General features: G+C 32.9%; 1 protein-coding gene across 1 annotated transcript in view; it reads right to left on the bottom strand.

Annotated features, from left to right (window-relative positions):
- Positions 1–19,059, bottom strand: part of LOC133647126 (cohesin subunit SA-1) — a 130,481-nt gene that overhangs the window by 4,394 nt on the left and 107,028 nt on the right. Inside the window, exons 19-29 of the mRNA XM_062043251.1 lie at positions 18,544–18,614; positions 18,292–18,460; positions 13,535–13,627; positions 13,288–13,462; positions 11,921–12,060; positions 8,508–8,609; positions 8,295–8,443; positions 8,080–8,208; positions 5,583–5,785; positions 2,844–3,012; positions 145–261 (exon numbers count right to left, since the gene is read on the bottom strand). Of these exons, the coding sequence (XP_061899235.1) occupies positions 145–261; positions 2,844–3,012; positions 5,583–5,785; positions 8,080–8,208; positions 8,295–8,443; positions 8,508–8,609; positions 11,921–12,060; positions 13,288–13,462; positions 13,535–13,627; positions 18,292–18,460; positions 18,544–18,614 (1,517 nt within the window). The remainder of the gene's footprint in view (positions 1–144; positions 262–2,843; positions 3,013–5,582; positions 5,786–8,079; positions 8,209–8,294; positions 8,444–8,507; positions 8,610–11,920; positions 12,061–13,287; positions 13,463–13,534; positions 13,628–18,291; positions 18,461–18,543; positions 18,615–19,059) is intronic.

The raw sequence follows: 19,059 nt of genomic DNA, 5'->3' as shown, positions 1-19,059 counted from the left end.
TTAGAACAGGCCAGCAGGCTACTCATCTGGTCCTTACGGGCTACCTGGTGCCCGCGGGCAGCGCGTTGGTGACCCCTGCAATAGTGGGTGTGTTGCTGTAAGAGAAAGACAATAGAGTGTGTTTGGTAATAAAGTGAGACTTACACAGTCTGCCTCACGCCCTGGTTGCTGCGAGACTTGATGTAGTTCATGGCTGTACGCTCCTTCCTGCTCACGTCCTCCATCTTCTGCTGGCCCAGCCAGGACATCTGCATCTGTGGGCTGCAACACAACTTCCGTGTGAGACCAGTGTTTCCCACACATTCATTAATTTGTGGCGGCCCGCCACGAAAAAATTACGTCCGCCACAAATTTAAAAAAAAATATATATATATATATATATTTTTTTTTGTTGTTGTTGTCTTGTCCAGCTTCTCAGACATATCATATAGTTGATGTAGATGCCCGTATCGGCTGTTCACATTTACTTTACAAAAGAGAAGTGTAGGATACTTCTCTTGTTGCCTTATTTGTATTTGACCACTACTGTTTTCTGTTTATTTGTTACTGACTGTGGCAGGACACCTCTGCCTCTGTTTCACTTTATGTTGCTGGTAAATAATATGGTTGTGGTAGTAGGCTAAAGTTAAATTATTTAGTATGCACTAATTAAAGGGGCAGAGCTTTAAGAGACATTTTAGCTTTTATATTTTATAAGATGTATTTTTTGTAAGAAACACAATTAATAAATATATTTCAGTGAATAACTTATTGTTCAAATCTGTATATAAATATGTACATAAAGTGTTGTAATTAGGGATGTCCGATAATGGCTTTTTGCCGATATTCCGATATTGTCCAACTCTTTAATTACCGATACCGATATCAACCGATACCGATATCAACCGATATATGCAGTCGTGGAATTAACACATTATTATGCCTAATTTGGACAACCATGTATGGTGAAGATAAGGTCCTTTTTAAAAAAAAATAAAAAAATAAAATAAGATAACTAAATTAAAAACATTTTCTTAAATAAAAAAGAAAGTAAAACAATATAAAAACAGTTACATAGAAACTAGTAATTAATGAAAATGAGTAAAATGAAGTGTTAAAGGTTAGTACTATTAGTGGAGCAGCAGCACGCACAATCATGTGTGCTTACGGACTGTATCCCTTGCAGACTGTATTGATATATATTGATATATAATGTAGGAACCAGAATATTAATAACAGAAAGAAATGGGGGGAGGGAGGTTTTTTGGGTTGGTGCACTAATTGTAAGTGTATCTTGTGTTTTTTATGTTGATTTAATTTAAAAAAAAAAAAAAAAAAAAAAAAAAAAAAAAACGATACAGATAATAAAAAAAACGATACCGATAATTTCCGATATTACATTTTAACGCATTTATCGGCCGATAATATCGGCAGGCCAATATTATCGGACATCCCTAGTTGTAATTATATTGTAAAATGGATGGATGGATGGACGTTTAAAACAAAACTGTTATTATTAATTAGTAAGTGTACATTTTTTGAGCCTTTTTAGAGAAAATCATATCATTGTAGTAGATTATGCAAATTACTCGATGATGTCATGGTGACCACGCCCATAGCCACGCCCCCACCGCCACAGGTATCTTGGCAGTTTATGGGAAACACTGGAGACCAACACTTTTCAACGCAACTCTCCACACGCACGTCTGTGGGCTGCAACACAACTTCCATGTCACACCAACACAACTCTTTGATACACACTTAAATAAATTGCCAGAAAATAGCCAATTTGCTCAATTTACCTTTAACTCTATGTTATTATTAATAATTAATGATATTTACACTTAATTGAACGGTTTAAAAGAGGAGAAAACACGAAAAAAATGACAATTAAAATTTGAAACATAGTTTATCAATTTCGACTCTTTAAAATTCAAAATTCAACCGAAAAAAAGAAGAGAAAAACTAGCTAATTCGAATCTTTTTGAAAAAATTAAAAAAATAATTTATGGAACATCATTAGTAATTTTTCCTGATTAAGATTAATTTTAGAATTTTAAAGACATGTTTTAAATAGGTTAAAATCCAATCTACACTTTGTTAGAATATATAACAAATTGGACCAAGCTATACTTCTAACAAAGACAAATCATTATTTCTTCTAGATTTTCCAGAACAAAATTTTTAAAAGAAATTCAAAAGACTTTGAAATAAGATTTAAATTTGATTCTACAGATTTTCTAGATTTGCCAGAATAATTTTTTTGAATTTTAATCATAATAAGTTTGAAGAAATATTTCACTTCGTCAAAAAAACAGAAGCTAAAATGAAGAATTAAATTAAAATGTATTTATTATTCTTTACAATAATAAAAAAAAAACATTACTTGAACATTGATTTAAATTGTCAGGAAAGAAGAGGAAGGAATTTAAAAGGTAAAAAGGTATATGTGTTTAAAAATCCTAAAATCATTTTTAAGGTTGTATTTTTTCTCTAAAATTGTCTTTCTGAAAGTTATAAGAAGCAAAGTAAAAAAAAAAGAAAAAATAATTTATTTAAACAAGTGAAGACCAAGTCTTTAAAATATTTTCTTGGATTTTCAAATTCTATTTGAGTTTTGTCTCTCTTAGAATTAAAAATGTCGGGCAAAGCGAGACCAGCTTGCTAGTAAATAAATACAATTTAAAAAATAGAGGCAGCTCACTGGTAAGTGCTGCTATTTGAGCTATTTTTAGAACAGGCCAGCACGTCTGTGGGCTGCAACACAACTTCCATGTCACACCAACACAACTCTCCACACGCACGTCTGTGGGCTGCAACACAACTTCCATGTGAGACCAACACAACTCTCCACACGCACGTACTTGTGCACAAAGTCGTTTTCCGACCCGGGTTCGGAATCAGCTTCTGGCATGTGTTCCGCCGGCCGGTTCTCTCGCAGGACCGTGGAGGTGAGTTGAGGAGTTTGCAGCGCCCCCGGTGTTTGTAAGGTGTCATTGCGCATCAGCCAGGAGCCCTCCACACTGCTCTCCTCTGACGGGGGAGCAAACACAAAAGTTGTTACAGCACACACACAACACAACACAACACATAACTAACAACACACACTTCTATAAAACTATATTCCATAAAACATTCTCTACAGCTAATAACATTCTATATAACTAATGACACAACATTCTATTCAACAATCTAAATAACTTATTAGACAACATTCTATATAACTCATAACACAATCTTCTACATAACTAAGACAACATTCTATACAACTCATAAAACAACAAATTATACAACATCATATATAACATTCTATAAAACATTATATATATATATATAACTAATAACACAACAATGTATACAAAATGATGTAAGACTAAGAAACCTTCTATAGAACTAATTACATAAATCATTCTAAAATGTGTTGGCTATATAACATACTATACAACTAATAACAGAACATTATTTGTAACAGTCTACGTAAACAACATAACATTCAATATATATAACATAAAAATATATGTAGCATCCTCAATAATAGTTTATAAAACTAATACCATGGCATTCTGTATTAATAACAACATAACATTCTATATAACTTTACAACATATGCATAATTCTATCAACTCTATAACATAATTCCATAAAAAAACAAAACATTATTCTATATAATTATACAACACACTTACATTTAACAATATAACTGACCATTATATTAACGAAATAACATAATTCTATATAACAACTCTATTGAACGATATGACATAATTCCCATTGAACTATATAACAATCTATATAACAATATACAATAATTATATTGAACTTCATATAACTATATAACATAATTCTATTAAACTATGTAACATAATTTTATTGAACGATATGACATAATTCCCATTGAAATATATAACATTATTCTATATAACGATTTAACATAATTCTATAGAGTTGTATAAAATAATTATATTCTATACTATATAACATAAATCTATTTAACTATAAAACATAATTCCATTGAACTATAACATAATTTACATAACTATATAACATAATTCTAGTAAACTACTTAACCTAATTTTATTGAACTACATGACATAATTCTTTGTACCATTATAACAATTTTATTGAACTATATAACATAATTCTATTGAATAATGTAACATAATTCTATTGAACTATATGACATAATTCTATTGAACTATATGACATAATTCTATTGAACTATATGACATAATTCTGTATACCAATATCGCAATTCTATTGAACTATATAACATAATTATATTGAATAATGTAACATAATTCTATTGAACTATATAACATAATTCTATTGAATAATGTAACATAATTCTATTGAATTATATGACATAATTCTATATAAAAATATAACAATTCTATTGAACTATATAACATAATTCTATTGAACTATATGACATAATTCTATTGAATAATGTAACATAATTCTATTGAACGATATGACATAATTCTATATAAAAATATAACAATTCTATTGAACTATATACCATAATTATATTGAATAATGTAACATAATTATATTGAACTATATAATATAATTCTATTGAATAATGTAACATAATTCTATTGAACTATACAACATAATTCTATATAAAACTATATAACATAATTCTATATAAAAAATATAACATAATTCTATTGAACGATATAACATAATTCTATTGAATAATGTAACATAATTCTATTGAACTATACAACATAATTCTATATAAAACTATGTAACAATTCTATATAAAAAATATAACATAATTCTATTGAACGATATAACATAATTCTATTGAATAATGTAACATAATTCTATTGAATAATGTAACATAATTTTATTGAACTATATGACATAATTCTATATAAAAATATAACAATTCTATTGAACTATATACCATAATTATATTGAATAATGTAACATAATTATATTGAACTATATAACATAATTCTATTGAATAATGTAACATAATTCTATTGAACTATACAACATAATTCTATATAAAACTATATAACATAATTCTATATAAAAAATATAACATAATTCTATTGAAAGATATAACATAATTATATTGAATAATGTAACATAATTCTATTGAACTATATGACATAATTCTATATAAAAATATAACATAATTCTATTGAACTATACAACATAATTACATTGAATAATGTAACATAATTCTATATAAAATATAACATAATTCTATTGAACTACATACCATAATTACATTGAATAATGTAACATAATTCTATATAAAATATAACATAATTCTATTGAACTATATTATATTGAACTATATAACATAATTATATTGAACTATATACCATAATTCTATTGAACTATATACCATAATTCTATTGAATATAACATCATTCTATTGAACTATATACCATAATTATATTGAATAATGTAACATAATTCTATTGAACTATATACCATAATTATATTGAATAATGTAACATAATTCTATTGAACTATATACCATAATTCTATTGAACTATATACCATAATTCTATTGAATAATGTAACATAATTCTATTGAAGAAATAACATCCTTCCATATGAGTATAAATAAGATTTGTCACCCTCGATACGTTTCTTGTGAAGCGTCGGTCGTCCCTTCTTGCTGCGCAGAGAGCCCGTCTTGCTGCTGGAGCCTGAGGTGACAGACATGTGGTCCTCATCCCCGCCTGTCTGCAGGCTGTTCCTGTAGGAGATGAGTGGCAGCCACACGTCTTCCCGCCGCTCCGACATGGACTCCACCATGAACTTCTCCAAGTACGAGTGCCTGGGGAGGACATGCACCACTTCACACTTTGCTAACATGCTAACACATCTGGGGCCGTACTTATCGTACACTTAAGTCCTGAGAATTTGCGAAATTTAGTCCTACTCTCAAACTTAAGAATAAAAGCTTTTTATCAACGTTCTTAAGTCTAAGAATCACTCCTACTCTCCACGATATTTAAGAGACCTTCAGAGGTGTCTTAAGTGGTTAGGAGTTGCCAGCAGGGGATGGCACTGAGGCGAGAGAGACGTGCGCGAACGTTCAGGGAACGGAACAATGTTCTGGATTTGTTTGATGACGAGCAGCTGATCAAACGGTATCGTTTTAGACAGAGCGGGTATTATTTTTGTCACAGATTTAATACTTTTCGATTCCATGTTGATTTCTGCATGTGTCTGCAGTGGGCTAGTATATATAGAGCCACCCACACCAGTTTCAAATTAGTTGCCTAATTAATGAATTGGAAAGAAAATGTTATGACAGTAGCGTATGTGTGTGGCCGTGAGGTGAGTGACGTCAGTGAGTGTGTGGGCGAGAGAAGAGAGGGAGCGGTAGCGTGAGTGCCGGCGGGGACTAGTTTGTTTTGTATTATTTTGTAGTTTATTGTCAAAATATACACTCCCAATATCCACTTAAATATTTCCAAGATATTTCTTTATTCTTAGACAACAGATTCCCTTCCGTGATTGGTCATTTCTATGGACACAGAAATGACGTCACCTAAAATTGCGTTTACGGCACATAGTAATGTCGTAATTCAGCTCTGAGTGTGACACTTAAGATTCAGTCCTACACTTCGCTGAAAGTGTGAGTAAGACGCTTGATAACTAACTTTTAAGTGCAGCTTTCAGCCAAGAATTTATTTACTCTTAAGTCAACTCTTAGCAGACTTCTTAGGAGTCATTCTGAGAAGCTTGATAAGTACGGCCCCTGCTCTGTTAACTGCACAAACTAATCACTTTGTCATTAGCAACATGAACATTCTTGCTTAGCCTTCAGCAGCATGAGTGTGCACTCTTTTAATGTGTTGCTGTCAAACTGTTGTTTACATACCACTCAAACTCCTATTTAATGTGTTGCTGTCAAACTGTTGTTTACATACCACTACATATATATATACATACATATATATATATATATATATATATACATACTGTATATGTACATATATGCATACTGTATATGTACATATATACATACTGTATATGTACATATATACATACATACATATATATATAAATACATATATATACAAATACATATACAGTACTTATACATATATATATACATATATATAATATACATATATATACACACACACACACACACACACACACACACACACACACACACACACACACACACATATACATACATGCATATATATATACATTTTGATTGCTTTTAATTATTTATTAGATGTCTTACTGAATATGCACAAGCACTGTTTTAATATTATGTGATATGCCTTTTATACTGTATTTTAGTTTTATGTACTGTATATGATTGTATGTCTACTTGGACGTTGGAGTCTGCAATAAACTTTTTTATTGCAGATTTTATATATTTATTTTTTTTAGCGTACACTGTAAAAAACATTTTTTTGTAGAATTTACATGAAAAAAACGTGCAACTTAGTCACCATATTTTTATGGTAAAATATAGAGGGGGTGTTTTTTCACCACAGATTTTACGGTTAAAAAACTGGCAGCTCGGTCGACAGAATTTTACCGTAAAAAAACAGTGGTAGATTTTTCAATTTACAGCAATATGCTTTAAAAACCATCGTCAACGTGACCATAAAATCTATTGTTATTTTTACAGAAAAAAAAAAAATAATAAAAAATAAAATAAAAAAATTCAAAATAAAAATTCAAAAAAAAATAATAAAAATAAAAAAATAAAAACCATCGTCAATGTGACCATAAAATCTATTGTCATTTTTACAGTAAAAAAATAAATAAATAAAAAAAAAATAAAAAAAAATAAAATAAAAAAATAAAAAATAAAATAAAAATAAAAAAATAAAAAAATAAAAAAAATAAAAATAAAAACCATCGTCAATGTGACCATAAAATCTATTGTCATTTTTACAGTGTTGGATAACTTGCTTTAAAATCGTAAGTCAAGCAGATATTGAATAATTTATTTAGACAAAAAAATAGTTTGGAAAGTATGATAATATAATATTTGTTGTAATTTGCAGTTTCAACATGAACTAATAGTGTGAGCTTCTCTTTGGAGATGAATAATGTATGTAATGGATATTAATATGAGGAGCAAGAGGCACTTACACTGTCTTCTTGTCTTGGCGGATCAGTTTGGAGGAGAACTCGCTCAAGACCTCCAGGAAGGCCAAGTTAAGGGGAGGAAACTCTGGTCCTCGAGGATTCTGGTACTTAAAGGCAAACTCAATGCCATCTCTGCCAGGAGGGGCGGGGGGGAGGAAGACAGAATGGTCCCAAAGTCACTTCAATGCTACTTTTTCCACAGAGACTTGTCTACGTACTTGTGCAGCGTGGCCACCGCCTCTCTGGTCTTGATCTGATCCAGGCCAAAGGTGAGGGCGAAGCGGCGTGCCAGCTCCTTGATGCCGCTGACGTGCGACGAGGTGCGGTCCAGGGTGGGGCCCTGGTCCTGCAGCAGCTCGTTGAAGAGCTGCGAGGCGTGAAGAAGCGGGTGAGCTAAGTGCTTATGTGCGGGATGCAGACCACTCTCAGACCTGTTGCAGACTCAGGATGAGAGTCTTGGCGCAGAGGATCTTGTCCGTCTGTCGGGTCTTACTCAGAGTCTCCTTGATGATGTCGCCGTAGTCGTTATAATACTAGAGAATGGAGATGTGTATGTTAGAAGGTAACACACACACGCACACACACACTCTTGTATTTGTTACCTTCTTGAGACCTGCAAAAAAATGCCTGCCTCTTAGGACCACCTTTTCTTTGTAGATATATAAAGATTTGTATTTACGACATTAATAATAGATACATACTATGCAAATATAAAAAAGCTTGTTGGAATGTTGGCAGTATTAAAATAAAAGTCATAATTTTACTCAAACGGTTCAACGCAAACTGAACATTTGTGCAATATTATGATAAAAGTTGGAATTTTACTCAATAACAGTCGCAGTTCTACAAGAAAAGCTCAACATTTTGGCGATTTTATTAAAAGGGGCGTCATTTTACTCGACAAAAGTCACAATTTTATAAGAAAACTTAAAATTCTTTGGCAAGATTATAATAATAATCTGAATTTTACTTGGCAAATTTATGACAAAAGTCATAATTTTACCAGAACAACAAAAAAATTGGCAATATTGTGGTAAGTCAGAATTTTATATGACAAATGTCACCATTTTGCATCAAAAAGTAATAATTTTACATAAAAAAAGTCATAATTTTACGAGAAAATATTGCAATATTACCGAAACAGAAAGAATATGAGAAATTGTTCCCAATTTTACAAGAAAAAAATCGATACATTGTGAGACTGCTTTTAGTTAACTATTTTTTTCATTTATTTTTTGTTTAATTGGTTTTTAATCTTCATTATTAACTTCAAGTTATAACAGTATGTCTCTATATACATATTTATTTTTTGTATCAATTTTAGCCAAAGGGGGCGCATTTCAATTTCTTACACACACTTGTTATTTCATATGTTGACCAGAGGGGGAGCACTTTTAAAAGCGACACACAGTCAATTGGAAAAATCCCTCCTTTTTGGGACCACCCTCATTTTGATAGGATTTCACCAGCAGGGGTGCAAATGAGACATTTCCGTATTGGGACCATGATTTCGGTCCTAACTTGTTCACCTCACCGATACCTCATATGGAAGCTACTTTTCCTTATTCATGTCTCAAGAAGGGTAGAAATACAAAAACACGCACACACACATTCTTGTACTTGTAACCTTCTTGAGAACTGCAAAAACTGCCTCCCTCTATAGGACCACTCTTTCTTTCTAGATGTATAAAGATTTGTATTTACAACATTAATAATACATACATACTATGCAAATATAAAGAAGCTTGTTGGAATTTAATAAGAAAAACTTAGAATGTTGGCAGTATTATAATAAAAGTCGTAATTGTGCTCAACGCAAGTCAAAATTTTACAAGAAAAACTGAACATTTCTGCAATATTATGATAAAAGTTGGAATTTTACTCAATAACAGTCGCAGTTTTACAAGAAAAGCTCAACATTTTGGCAATTTTATGAAAAGAGTCGTAATTTTACTCGACAAAAGTCACAATTTTATGAGAAAATTTTAAAATTTTGGCAAGATTATAATAATAATCGGAATTTCACTTGGCAAATTTGACAAAAGTCATAATTTTACTCAAAATATGTCAGTTTTACCACAACAACACAAAAATTGCCAATATTGTGATAAAAGTCAGAATTGTATATGACAAATGTCACCATTTTGCATCAAAAAGTCATAATTTTACATCAAAAAGTCATAATTTTACGAGAAAATATTGCATTACAGAAACAGAAAGAATATGACAAATTGTTCCCAATTTTATAACAAAAAAGTCGACACATTGTGAGAAAAAGACTGCTTTTAGTTAACTATTTTTGTTTTTGTTATTGTTTAATTGGTTTTTAATCTTCTTTATTAACTTCAAGTTATTACAGTATGTCTCTATATACATATTTATTTAATTGTTTGTATTCATTTTGGCCAAAGGGGGCGCATTTCAATTTCTTACACACACTTGTTATTTCATATGTTGACCAGAGGGGGAGCACTTTTGAAACCGACACAGTCCATTTGAAAAATCCCTCCTTTTTGGGACCACCCTCATTTTGATGGATTTCACCAGCAGGGGTGCAAATGAGACATTTCCGTATTGGGACCATGATTTCGGTCCTAACTTGTTCACCGGTCCTCATATGGAAGCTACTTTTCCTTCTTCATGTCTCAAGAAGGATAGAAATACAAGAACACACACACACACATTCTTGTATTTGTAACCTTCTTGAGAACTACAAAAACTGCCTCCCTCTATAGGACCACTCTTTCTTTCTAGATGTATAAAGATTTGTATTTACAACATTAATAATACATACATACTATGCAAATATAAAGAAGCTTGTTGGAATTTAATAAGAAAAACTTAGAATGTTGGCAGTATTATAATAAAAGTCGTAATTTTGCTCAACGCAAGTCAACATTTTACAGAAAAACTGAACATTTGTGCAATATTATGATAACAGTTGGAATTTTACTCAATAACAGTCGCAGTTTTACAAGAAAAGCTCAACATTTTGGCGATTTTATGAAAAGAGTCGTAATTTTACTCGACAAAAGTCACAATTTTATAAGAAAACTTAAAATTTTTTGGCAAGATTATAATAATAATCGGAATTTTATTTGGCAAAATTACGACAAAAGTCATAATTTTACCAGAACAACAAAAAAATTGGCAATATTGTGGTAAGTCAGAATTTTATATGACAAATGTCACAATTTTGCATCAAAAAGTAATAATTTCACATTAAAAAAGGCATAATTTTACAAGAAAATATTGCAATATTACAGAAACAAAGAATATGAGAAATTGTTCCCAATTTTAGTTAACTATTTTTTCCATTTATTTTTTGTTTAATTGGTTTTTAATCTTCATTATTAACTTCAAGTTATAACAGTATGTCTCTATATACATATTTATTTTTTGTATCAATTTTAGCCAAAGAGGGCGCATTTCAATTTCTTACACACACTTGTTATTTCATATGTTGACCAGAGGGGGAGCACTTTTGAAAGCGACACACAGTCAATTTGAAAAATCCCTCCTTTTTGGGACCACCCTCATTTTGATAGATGTCACCACCAGGGGTGCCAATGAGACATTTCCGTATTGGGACCATGATTTGAGTCCTAACTTGTTCACCGGTCCTCATATGGAAACTACTATATATATATATATATATATATATATATATATATATATATATATATATATATATATATATATATATATATATATATATATATATATATATATATATATATATATATATATATATATATATATATATATATATATATATATACACACACACACACACAGGGCGTTAACGCTACCTACACACACACACACAGGGCGTTAACGCTACCTTCATGTAGTGTTTGAAGATGTCGGCTGCAGCGGGCATGTCAACAATGTCGTAGATGATGAGTTTGCAAAAAGCCGCCAGCAGGTTCCTCCTCTTGTGCAGGGCCTCGATCTTGTTGGCCTCGTCCTCCTCGTCCCCCTCTGAGAGTCACCACACAATGTTTTCATTGGACATTCTAGTGCCGAGTAGGCATGTGTGCCGAGTTCCGGTATTATTTGGTACCGGTTCCTAATTGGGTCGGTGTAGAAAGACCGTTAGATTCTGGACTCATGGCACTGCTATCAGTGTTTCCCATAAACTGCCAAGATACCTGTGGCGGTGGGGGCGTGGCTATGAGTGTGGTCACCATGACATCATCGAGTAATTTGCATAATCTACTACAATGATTTGATTTTCTCTAAAAAGGCTAAAAAAATGTATACTTACTAATTAATAATTGTTTTAAACGTCCATCTATCCATCCATTTTACAATATAATTACAACACTTTATGTACATATTTATATACAGATTTGAACAATAAGTTATTCCCTGAAATATATTTATTAATTATGGTTCTTACAAAAAATATATCTTATAAAATATAAAAGCTAAAATGTCTCATCAAGCTCTGCCCCTTTAATTAGTGCATACTAAATAATTTAACTTTAGCCTACTACTACAACCATGTTATTTACCAGCAACATAAAGTGAAACAGAGGCAGAGGTGTCCTGCCACAGTCAGTAACAAATAAACAGAAAACAGTAGTGGTCAAATACAAATAAGGCAACAAGAGAAGTATCCTACACTTCGCTTTTGTAAAGTAAATCTGAACAGCCTATATGGGCATCTACATCAACTATATGATTTGCCTGAGAAGCTGGAAAGGACAAAAAAAAAAATTTTTTATTTAAAAATTTTTTTTTTAAATTTGTGGTGGACGTAATTCTTTCGTGTCGGGCCGCCACTAATAAAGGAATGTGTGGGAAACACTGAAGTATGTCATTATTATGACTTAGTAAGTCAATATTTTGACTTACTAATTTACAAAGTCAAAATAATGACTTACTAAAAACACTGCATATCTGCATGTTTTATACTAAAATAGCCTTTACCGTTTATGACAACCTTTTCCCAAAACAATATAGAATCTAAGATATAACAGGATATATTTATCATTTGTTTTCAAAACGGGTTACAAAAAAGTAGGACCCCAAAAATTGATTTAATTATTATTTTGAAATTTCCTAGCGCCAACACTGGTATTCTTAGGAAATAGGCAGGCCGATAAAAAGAAAGTTAGGGCCATAAATGGTGCTTGGGCCCCACTTTGGACATCCCAGGCATACCCAAAGTAGAAAAGTACGATAAACCCCCTCCGCTCTCACCCATGCTCTGGTTTTCGTCGTCCTGGTCGATGAAGACGTGGTCCAGGACAAAATTGAGCAGCTCGTTTTGCAGAGTGCCGTCCGGGTTGAAGACCAGCGGCTCCAGGCCCTCTCGGCCGCCGGAGACCAGCTGGTGACTGAAGATCATCAGCAGGTCGCAAAGAAGCATGAAGGCCTGAGGAAAGGAGGTGGCATGAGAGACGTGCGGGCGCCACGGAAACAACAAAAGCTGTTGCTGTGTGCCGACCTGCTCTTTGACAGGCGTGTTGACGTTGGACAGGCACTGCTGGCACACGGCCAGGAAAGACTTCACCACCCTCCTGAGGGCCAACAGGTCGTCCTGCACGCACACACAAACACTCAGTGCTGTAAACACTAAGCACTTGATCAGAAAGTCAATCACCAGTGTCAATTATTGTCAGAGGGAAGTAATCACACTCATTATTGAGTGACGGCACAGAGGCTTAAATCTGCGAGTGTCTGCCAGAGCTCTTGGAGACGAGTCAATTGTAGAAGGAGTCCATTTCCCCTGAGAGCAGAGACCTTCAAAGTGTGGCACGTTTTAAAAATACTACAAAAAGTAGAATAAAAGAGCAAACCGGTGAAATGGAATAAGAAAAAGTTGACTCTAGTAACACAAAGTTTTTTTTCTATAAAACTCACTGCTTAAAAAAAATCATAACTAATCAAAAACCAATGCTGTTATGAATTATTGATATAGTCAACAATCCAATTACTTCACTTCGAATATTCCACTTTGAAACCATTTTTGAGAACAATACAAAAAGGGACAAGCGGTAGGAAATGGATGGATTGCAGATTTTGTGTTTGCCATATAAAAAACAAAGTTTTATTTGGCAAAAAGAGCAAACAACTAACAAAATTAATAACGATAAATACATCAATAACAACGTTTCGACAATGGATGGATGTGAAGTTGATCTAAAGACTTAAAGGCCTACTGAAAGCCACTACTAGCAACCACGCAGTCTGATAGTTTATGTATCAATGATGAAATCTTAACATTGCAACACATGCCAATACGGCCGGGTTAACTTATAAAGTGACATTTTAAAATTCCCGGGAAATATCCGGCTGAAACGTCGCGGTATGATGACGTATGCGCGCGACGAAGTCAGAGTAACGGAAGTTATGGTACCCCGTAGAATCCTATACAAAAAGCTCTGTTTTCATTTCATAATTCCACAGTATTCTGGACATCTTTTGCAATTTGTTTAGTGAACAATGAAGGCTGCAAAGAAGACAGTTGTAGGTGGGATCGGTGTGTTAGCAGCGGACTACAGCAACACAACCAGGAGGACTTTGTTGGAGCGCTAGCCGCGCTAGCCGCCGACCTCACCTTGACTTCCTACGTCTCAGGGCCGCCAAACGCATCGGGTGAAGTCCTTCGTCCTGCCGATCGCTGGAACGCAGGTGAGCACGGGTGTTGATGAGTAGATGAGGGCTGGCTGGCGTAGGTGGAGAGCTAATGTTTTTAGCATAGCTCTGTGAGGTCCCGTTGCTAAGTTAGCTTCAATGGCGTCGTTAGCACAGCATTGTTAACCTTTGCCAGCCTGGAAAGCATTAACCGTGTATTTACATGTCCACGGTTTAATAGTATTGTTGATTTTCTATCTATCCTTCCAGTCAGGGGTTTATTTTTTTGTTTCTATATGCAGTTAAAGCATGATGCTATCACGTTAGCTCGTAGCTAAAGCATTTCGCCGATGTATTGTCGTGGAGATAAAAGGCACGGAATGTCCATTTCGCGTTCGCGACTCTCATTTTCAAGAGGATATAGTATCCCAGGTGGTTTAAAATACAAATCTGTGATCTACAATAGAAAAAGGAGAGTGTGGAATCCAATGAGCCAGCTTGTACCTAAGTTACGGTCAGAGCGAAAAAAGATGCGTCCTGCACTGCACTCTAGTCCTTCACTCTCACGTTCCTCATCCACGAATCTTTCATCCTGGCTCAAATTAATGGGGTAATCGTCGCTTTCTCGGTCCGAATCTCTCTCGCTCCATTGTAAACAACGGGGATGTGTGAGGAATACTAGCTCCTGTGACGTCACGCTACTTCCGCTACAGGCAAGGCTTTTTTTTAATCAGCGAGCAAAAGTTGCGAACTTTATCGTCGATTTTCTCTACTAAATCCTTTCAGCAAAAATATGGCAATATCGCAAAATGATCAAGTATGACACATAGAATGGATCTGCTATTCCCGTTTAAATAAAAAAAAACAATTTCAGTAGGCCTTTAAGTGTTGAAATTTTAAACGATGAATAACTTATTTCTAACACTTTTATGAGTGGAGCCCTTTTAGATCCCCAAGATTTTACTGGGATTTTTTTCTTTTGTTTGTTAAACTGTCATTGTTAAAAAAATTATAATGAATTAAAATCAATGTTATGAATTTTTTATAGAGACATACTGTAATAACGAAGTAAGTAATAACCATTTACAAACAAAATAAAAAATGTACTAAAAGCAGTCTTTTTCTCACAATGCGTCAACTTTTTTCTTATAAAATTGGGAACAATTTCTCATATTCTTTCTGTTTCTGTAATATTGCAATATTTTCTCGTAAAATTATTACTTTTTAATGTGAAATTATTACTTTTTAATCGCAAAATGGTGACATTTGACATAAAATTCAGACTTTTATCACAATCTTGCCAATTTTTTTGTTGTTCTTGTAAAATAGTGACTTTTTTTTTTAGTAAAACGATGACTTGTCATAATTTTGTCAAGCAAAATTCAGATTATTATTATAATATTGCCAAAATCTTACAATTTTCTTATAAAATTGTGACTTTTGTCGAGTGAAATGACGACTTTTCATAAAATCGCCAAAATTTTAAGCTTTTCTTGTAAAATTGCGACTGTTATCGAGTGACATTCCAACTTTTATCATAATATTGATTTTAATTTTGACTTGCGATGAGTAAAATGACGACTTTTATTATAATTCTGCCAAAATTCTAAGTTTTTCTTGTGAAGCTGTGTTCCAACTCATTTTTCACAACAAGCTTTTTTATATGTGCACAGTATGTATATATTATTAATGTTGTAAATACACTTCTTTATATATCTAGAAAGTGTGGTCCTAAAGAGGGATTTTTCAAATTGACTGTGTGTCACTTTTAAAAGTGCTCCCCCTCTGGTCAACATATGAAATAACAAGTGTGTGTAAGAAATTGAAATGAGCCCCCTTTGGCCAAAATGTATTTAAAAATTAATAAAATAAATATGTATATAGAGACGTACTGTTATAACTTGAAGTTAATAATGAAGATTAAAAACCAATTAAACAAAAAATAAATGAAAAAAATAGTTAACTAAAAGCAGTCTCACAATGTATCGATTTAAAAATTAATAAAATAAATATGTATATAGAGACATACTGTAATAACGAAGTAAATAATGAAGGTTAAAAAACAATTACAAACAAAATAAACAACAACAGCAACAAAAAAACTAAAAACAGTCTTTTTCTCACAATGTGTCGACTTTTTTCTTATAAAACTGGGAACAATTTCTGATATTCTTTCTGTTTCTGTAATGCAATATTTTCTCGCAAAATGATGACTTTTTGTCATATAAAATTCTGACTTTTATCACAATATTGCCAATTTTTTTGTTGTTCCTGTAAAATAGTGACATTTTTGGAGTAAAATTATGACTTTTGTCATAGTTTTGCAGAGCAAAATTCCAATTGTTATTATAATATTGCCAACATTTTAAGGTTTTCTCATGAAATTGTGACTTTTGTCGAGTAAAATGACGACTCTTTTCATAAAATTGCCAAAATTTTAAGCTTTTCTTGTGAAATTGCGACTGTTATCGAGTAAAACTCCAACTTTTATCATAATATTGCACAAATGTTCAGTTTTTCTTGTAAAATTTTGACTTGCCATGAGTAAAATGACGACTTTTATTATAATACTGCCAAAATTCTAAATTTTTCTTGTGAAGCTGTGTTCCAACTCATTTTTCACAACAAACTTTTATATATGTGCATAGTATGTATATATTAATAATGTTGTAAATACACTTCTTTATATATCTACAAAGGCTGGTCCTAAAGAGGAATTTTTCAAATTGACTGTGTGTCGCTTTTAAAAGTGCTCCCCCTCTGGTCAACATATGAAATAACAAGTGTGTGTAAGAAATTGAAATGAGCCCCCTTTGGCCAAAATTTATTTAAAAATTAATAAAATAAATATGTATATAGAGACATACTGTAATAACAAAGTAAGTAATGAAGGTTAAAAAACAATTACAAACAAAATAAACAACAACAGCAACAAAAAAACTAAAAACAGTCTTTTTCTCACAATGTGTCGACTTATTTCTTATAAAATTGGGAACAATTTCTGATATTCTTTCTGTTTCTGTAATGCAATATTTTCTCGAAAAATGATGACTTTTTGTCATATAAAATTCTGACTTTTATCACAATATTGCTAATTTTTTTGTTGTTCCTGTAAAATAGTGACATTTTTGGAGTAAAATTATGACTTTTGTCATAGTTTTGCTGAGCAAAATTCCAATTGTTATTATAATATTGCCAACATTTTAAGGTTTTCTCATGAAATTGTGACTTTTGTCGAGTAAAATGACAACTCTTTTCATAAAATTGCCAACATTTTAAGCTTTTCTTGTCAAATTGCGACTGTTATCGAGTCAAACTCCAACTTTTATCATAATATTGCACAAATGTTCAGTTTTTCTTGTAAAACTTTGACTTGCGTTGAGTAAAATGACGACTTTTATTATAATACTGCCAAAATTCCAAGTTTTTCTTGTGAAGCTGTGTTCCAACTCATTTTTCACAACAAACTTTTTTATATGTGCATAGTATGTATATATTATTAATGTTGTAAATACACTTCTTTATATATCTAGAAAGGCTGGTCCTAAAGAGGTAGGCATTTTTGGAGGTCTCAAGAAGGTAAGAAACACAATAACGTGTGTGTGTGTGTGTGTGTGTGTGGAGCACCTTGCTGGGAGCCCCCTCTGTGATCTTGACCAGCTGCCAGAGGATGGAGTAGTGGGAGCACTGCAGCGCCTGCACGGCGATCTGCTCGGGCATGGAGCCCAGCTCGATGCCCGCCTTCAGCAGCCGGTAGCAGTTGCCGAACAGATCCCAGCGCGTCAAGTCGTGAGCGCTGGCACGGGAGGAGAGCACATGTTTACACGGACGCTGCGTGGAGCAGACGCTTGCCATGATCTTGGAGGAGGAGAGTGGTACTTGTGGAAGGCTGTGAGTCTCTTGAGGGTGGATAAGACGTTGTAGATATCGTCATCGTCTGCCTCCTCAGCCTGCCGAACACACAAACTCTAATAAGCTCCACATCTACAAATATGTATATGACACAAGTTATCTTCTTGCTACTTCTGGTTCAAAGTCATCTGCTCAATTTTAAGAGCAATCTACAGACATACGTACATACATAAATGGCTGTTTTTAATAGCTGGGAAGATTATTGAGCAAGGAGTGAGGAGTGTTAATTGGAGAGTAGATGTTATTTTCCCAGATGTCACCATTTTTTTTTAACCTGAATAATCATTTTGCTCTCTTTGACTACGTGGTCTTTTACGAATATCACAGCGGTCGGAAATACTTGTTGACATTGGGTCCATTGTTAGCATAAAATTGGCAATAAATGTTAAAAAGAGCGTCAGACTTTGTCCTTGTTTGGATGCTACAATACATTATATTACTTTATTTTGTTTTCACGTTAAAAAAACCCCCTCATTTTTAAGG

Source organism: Entelurus aequoreus, linkage group LG03, assembly GCF_033978785.1.
Source record: "Entelurus aequoreus isolate RoL-2023_Sb linkage group LG03, RoL_Eaeq_v1.1, whole genome shotgun sequence".
NCBI lineage: Eukaryota > Metazoa > Chordata > Actinopteri > Syngnathiformes > Syngnathidae > Entelurus > Entelurus aequoreus.
Note: the sequence above shows the minus strand (reverse complement) of the source record. Positions and strands in the feature narration are given on the sequence as shown.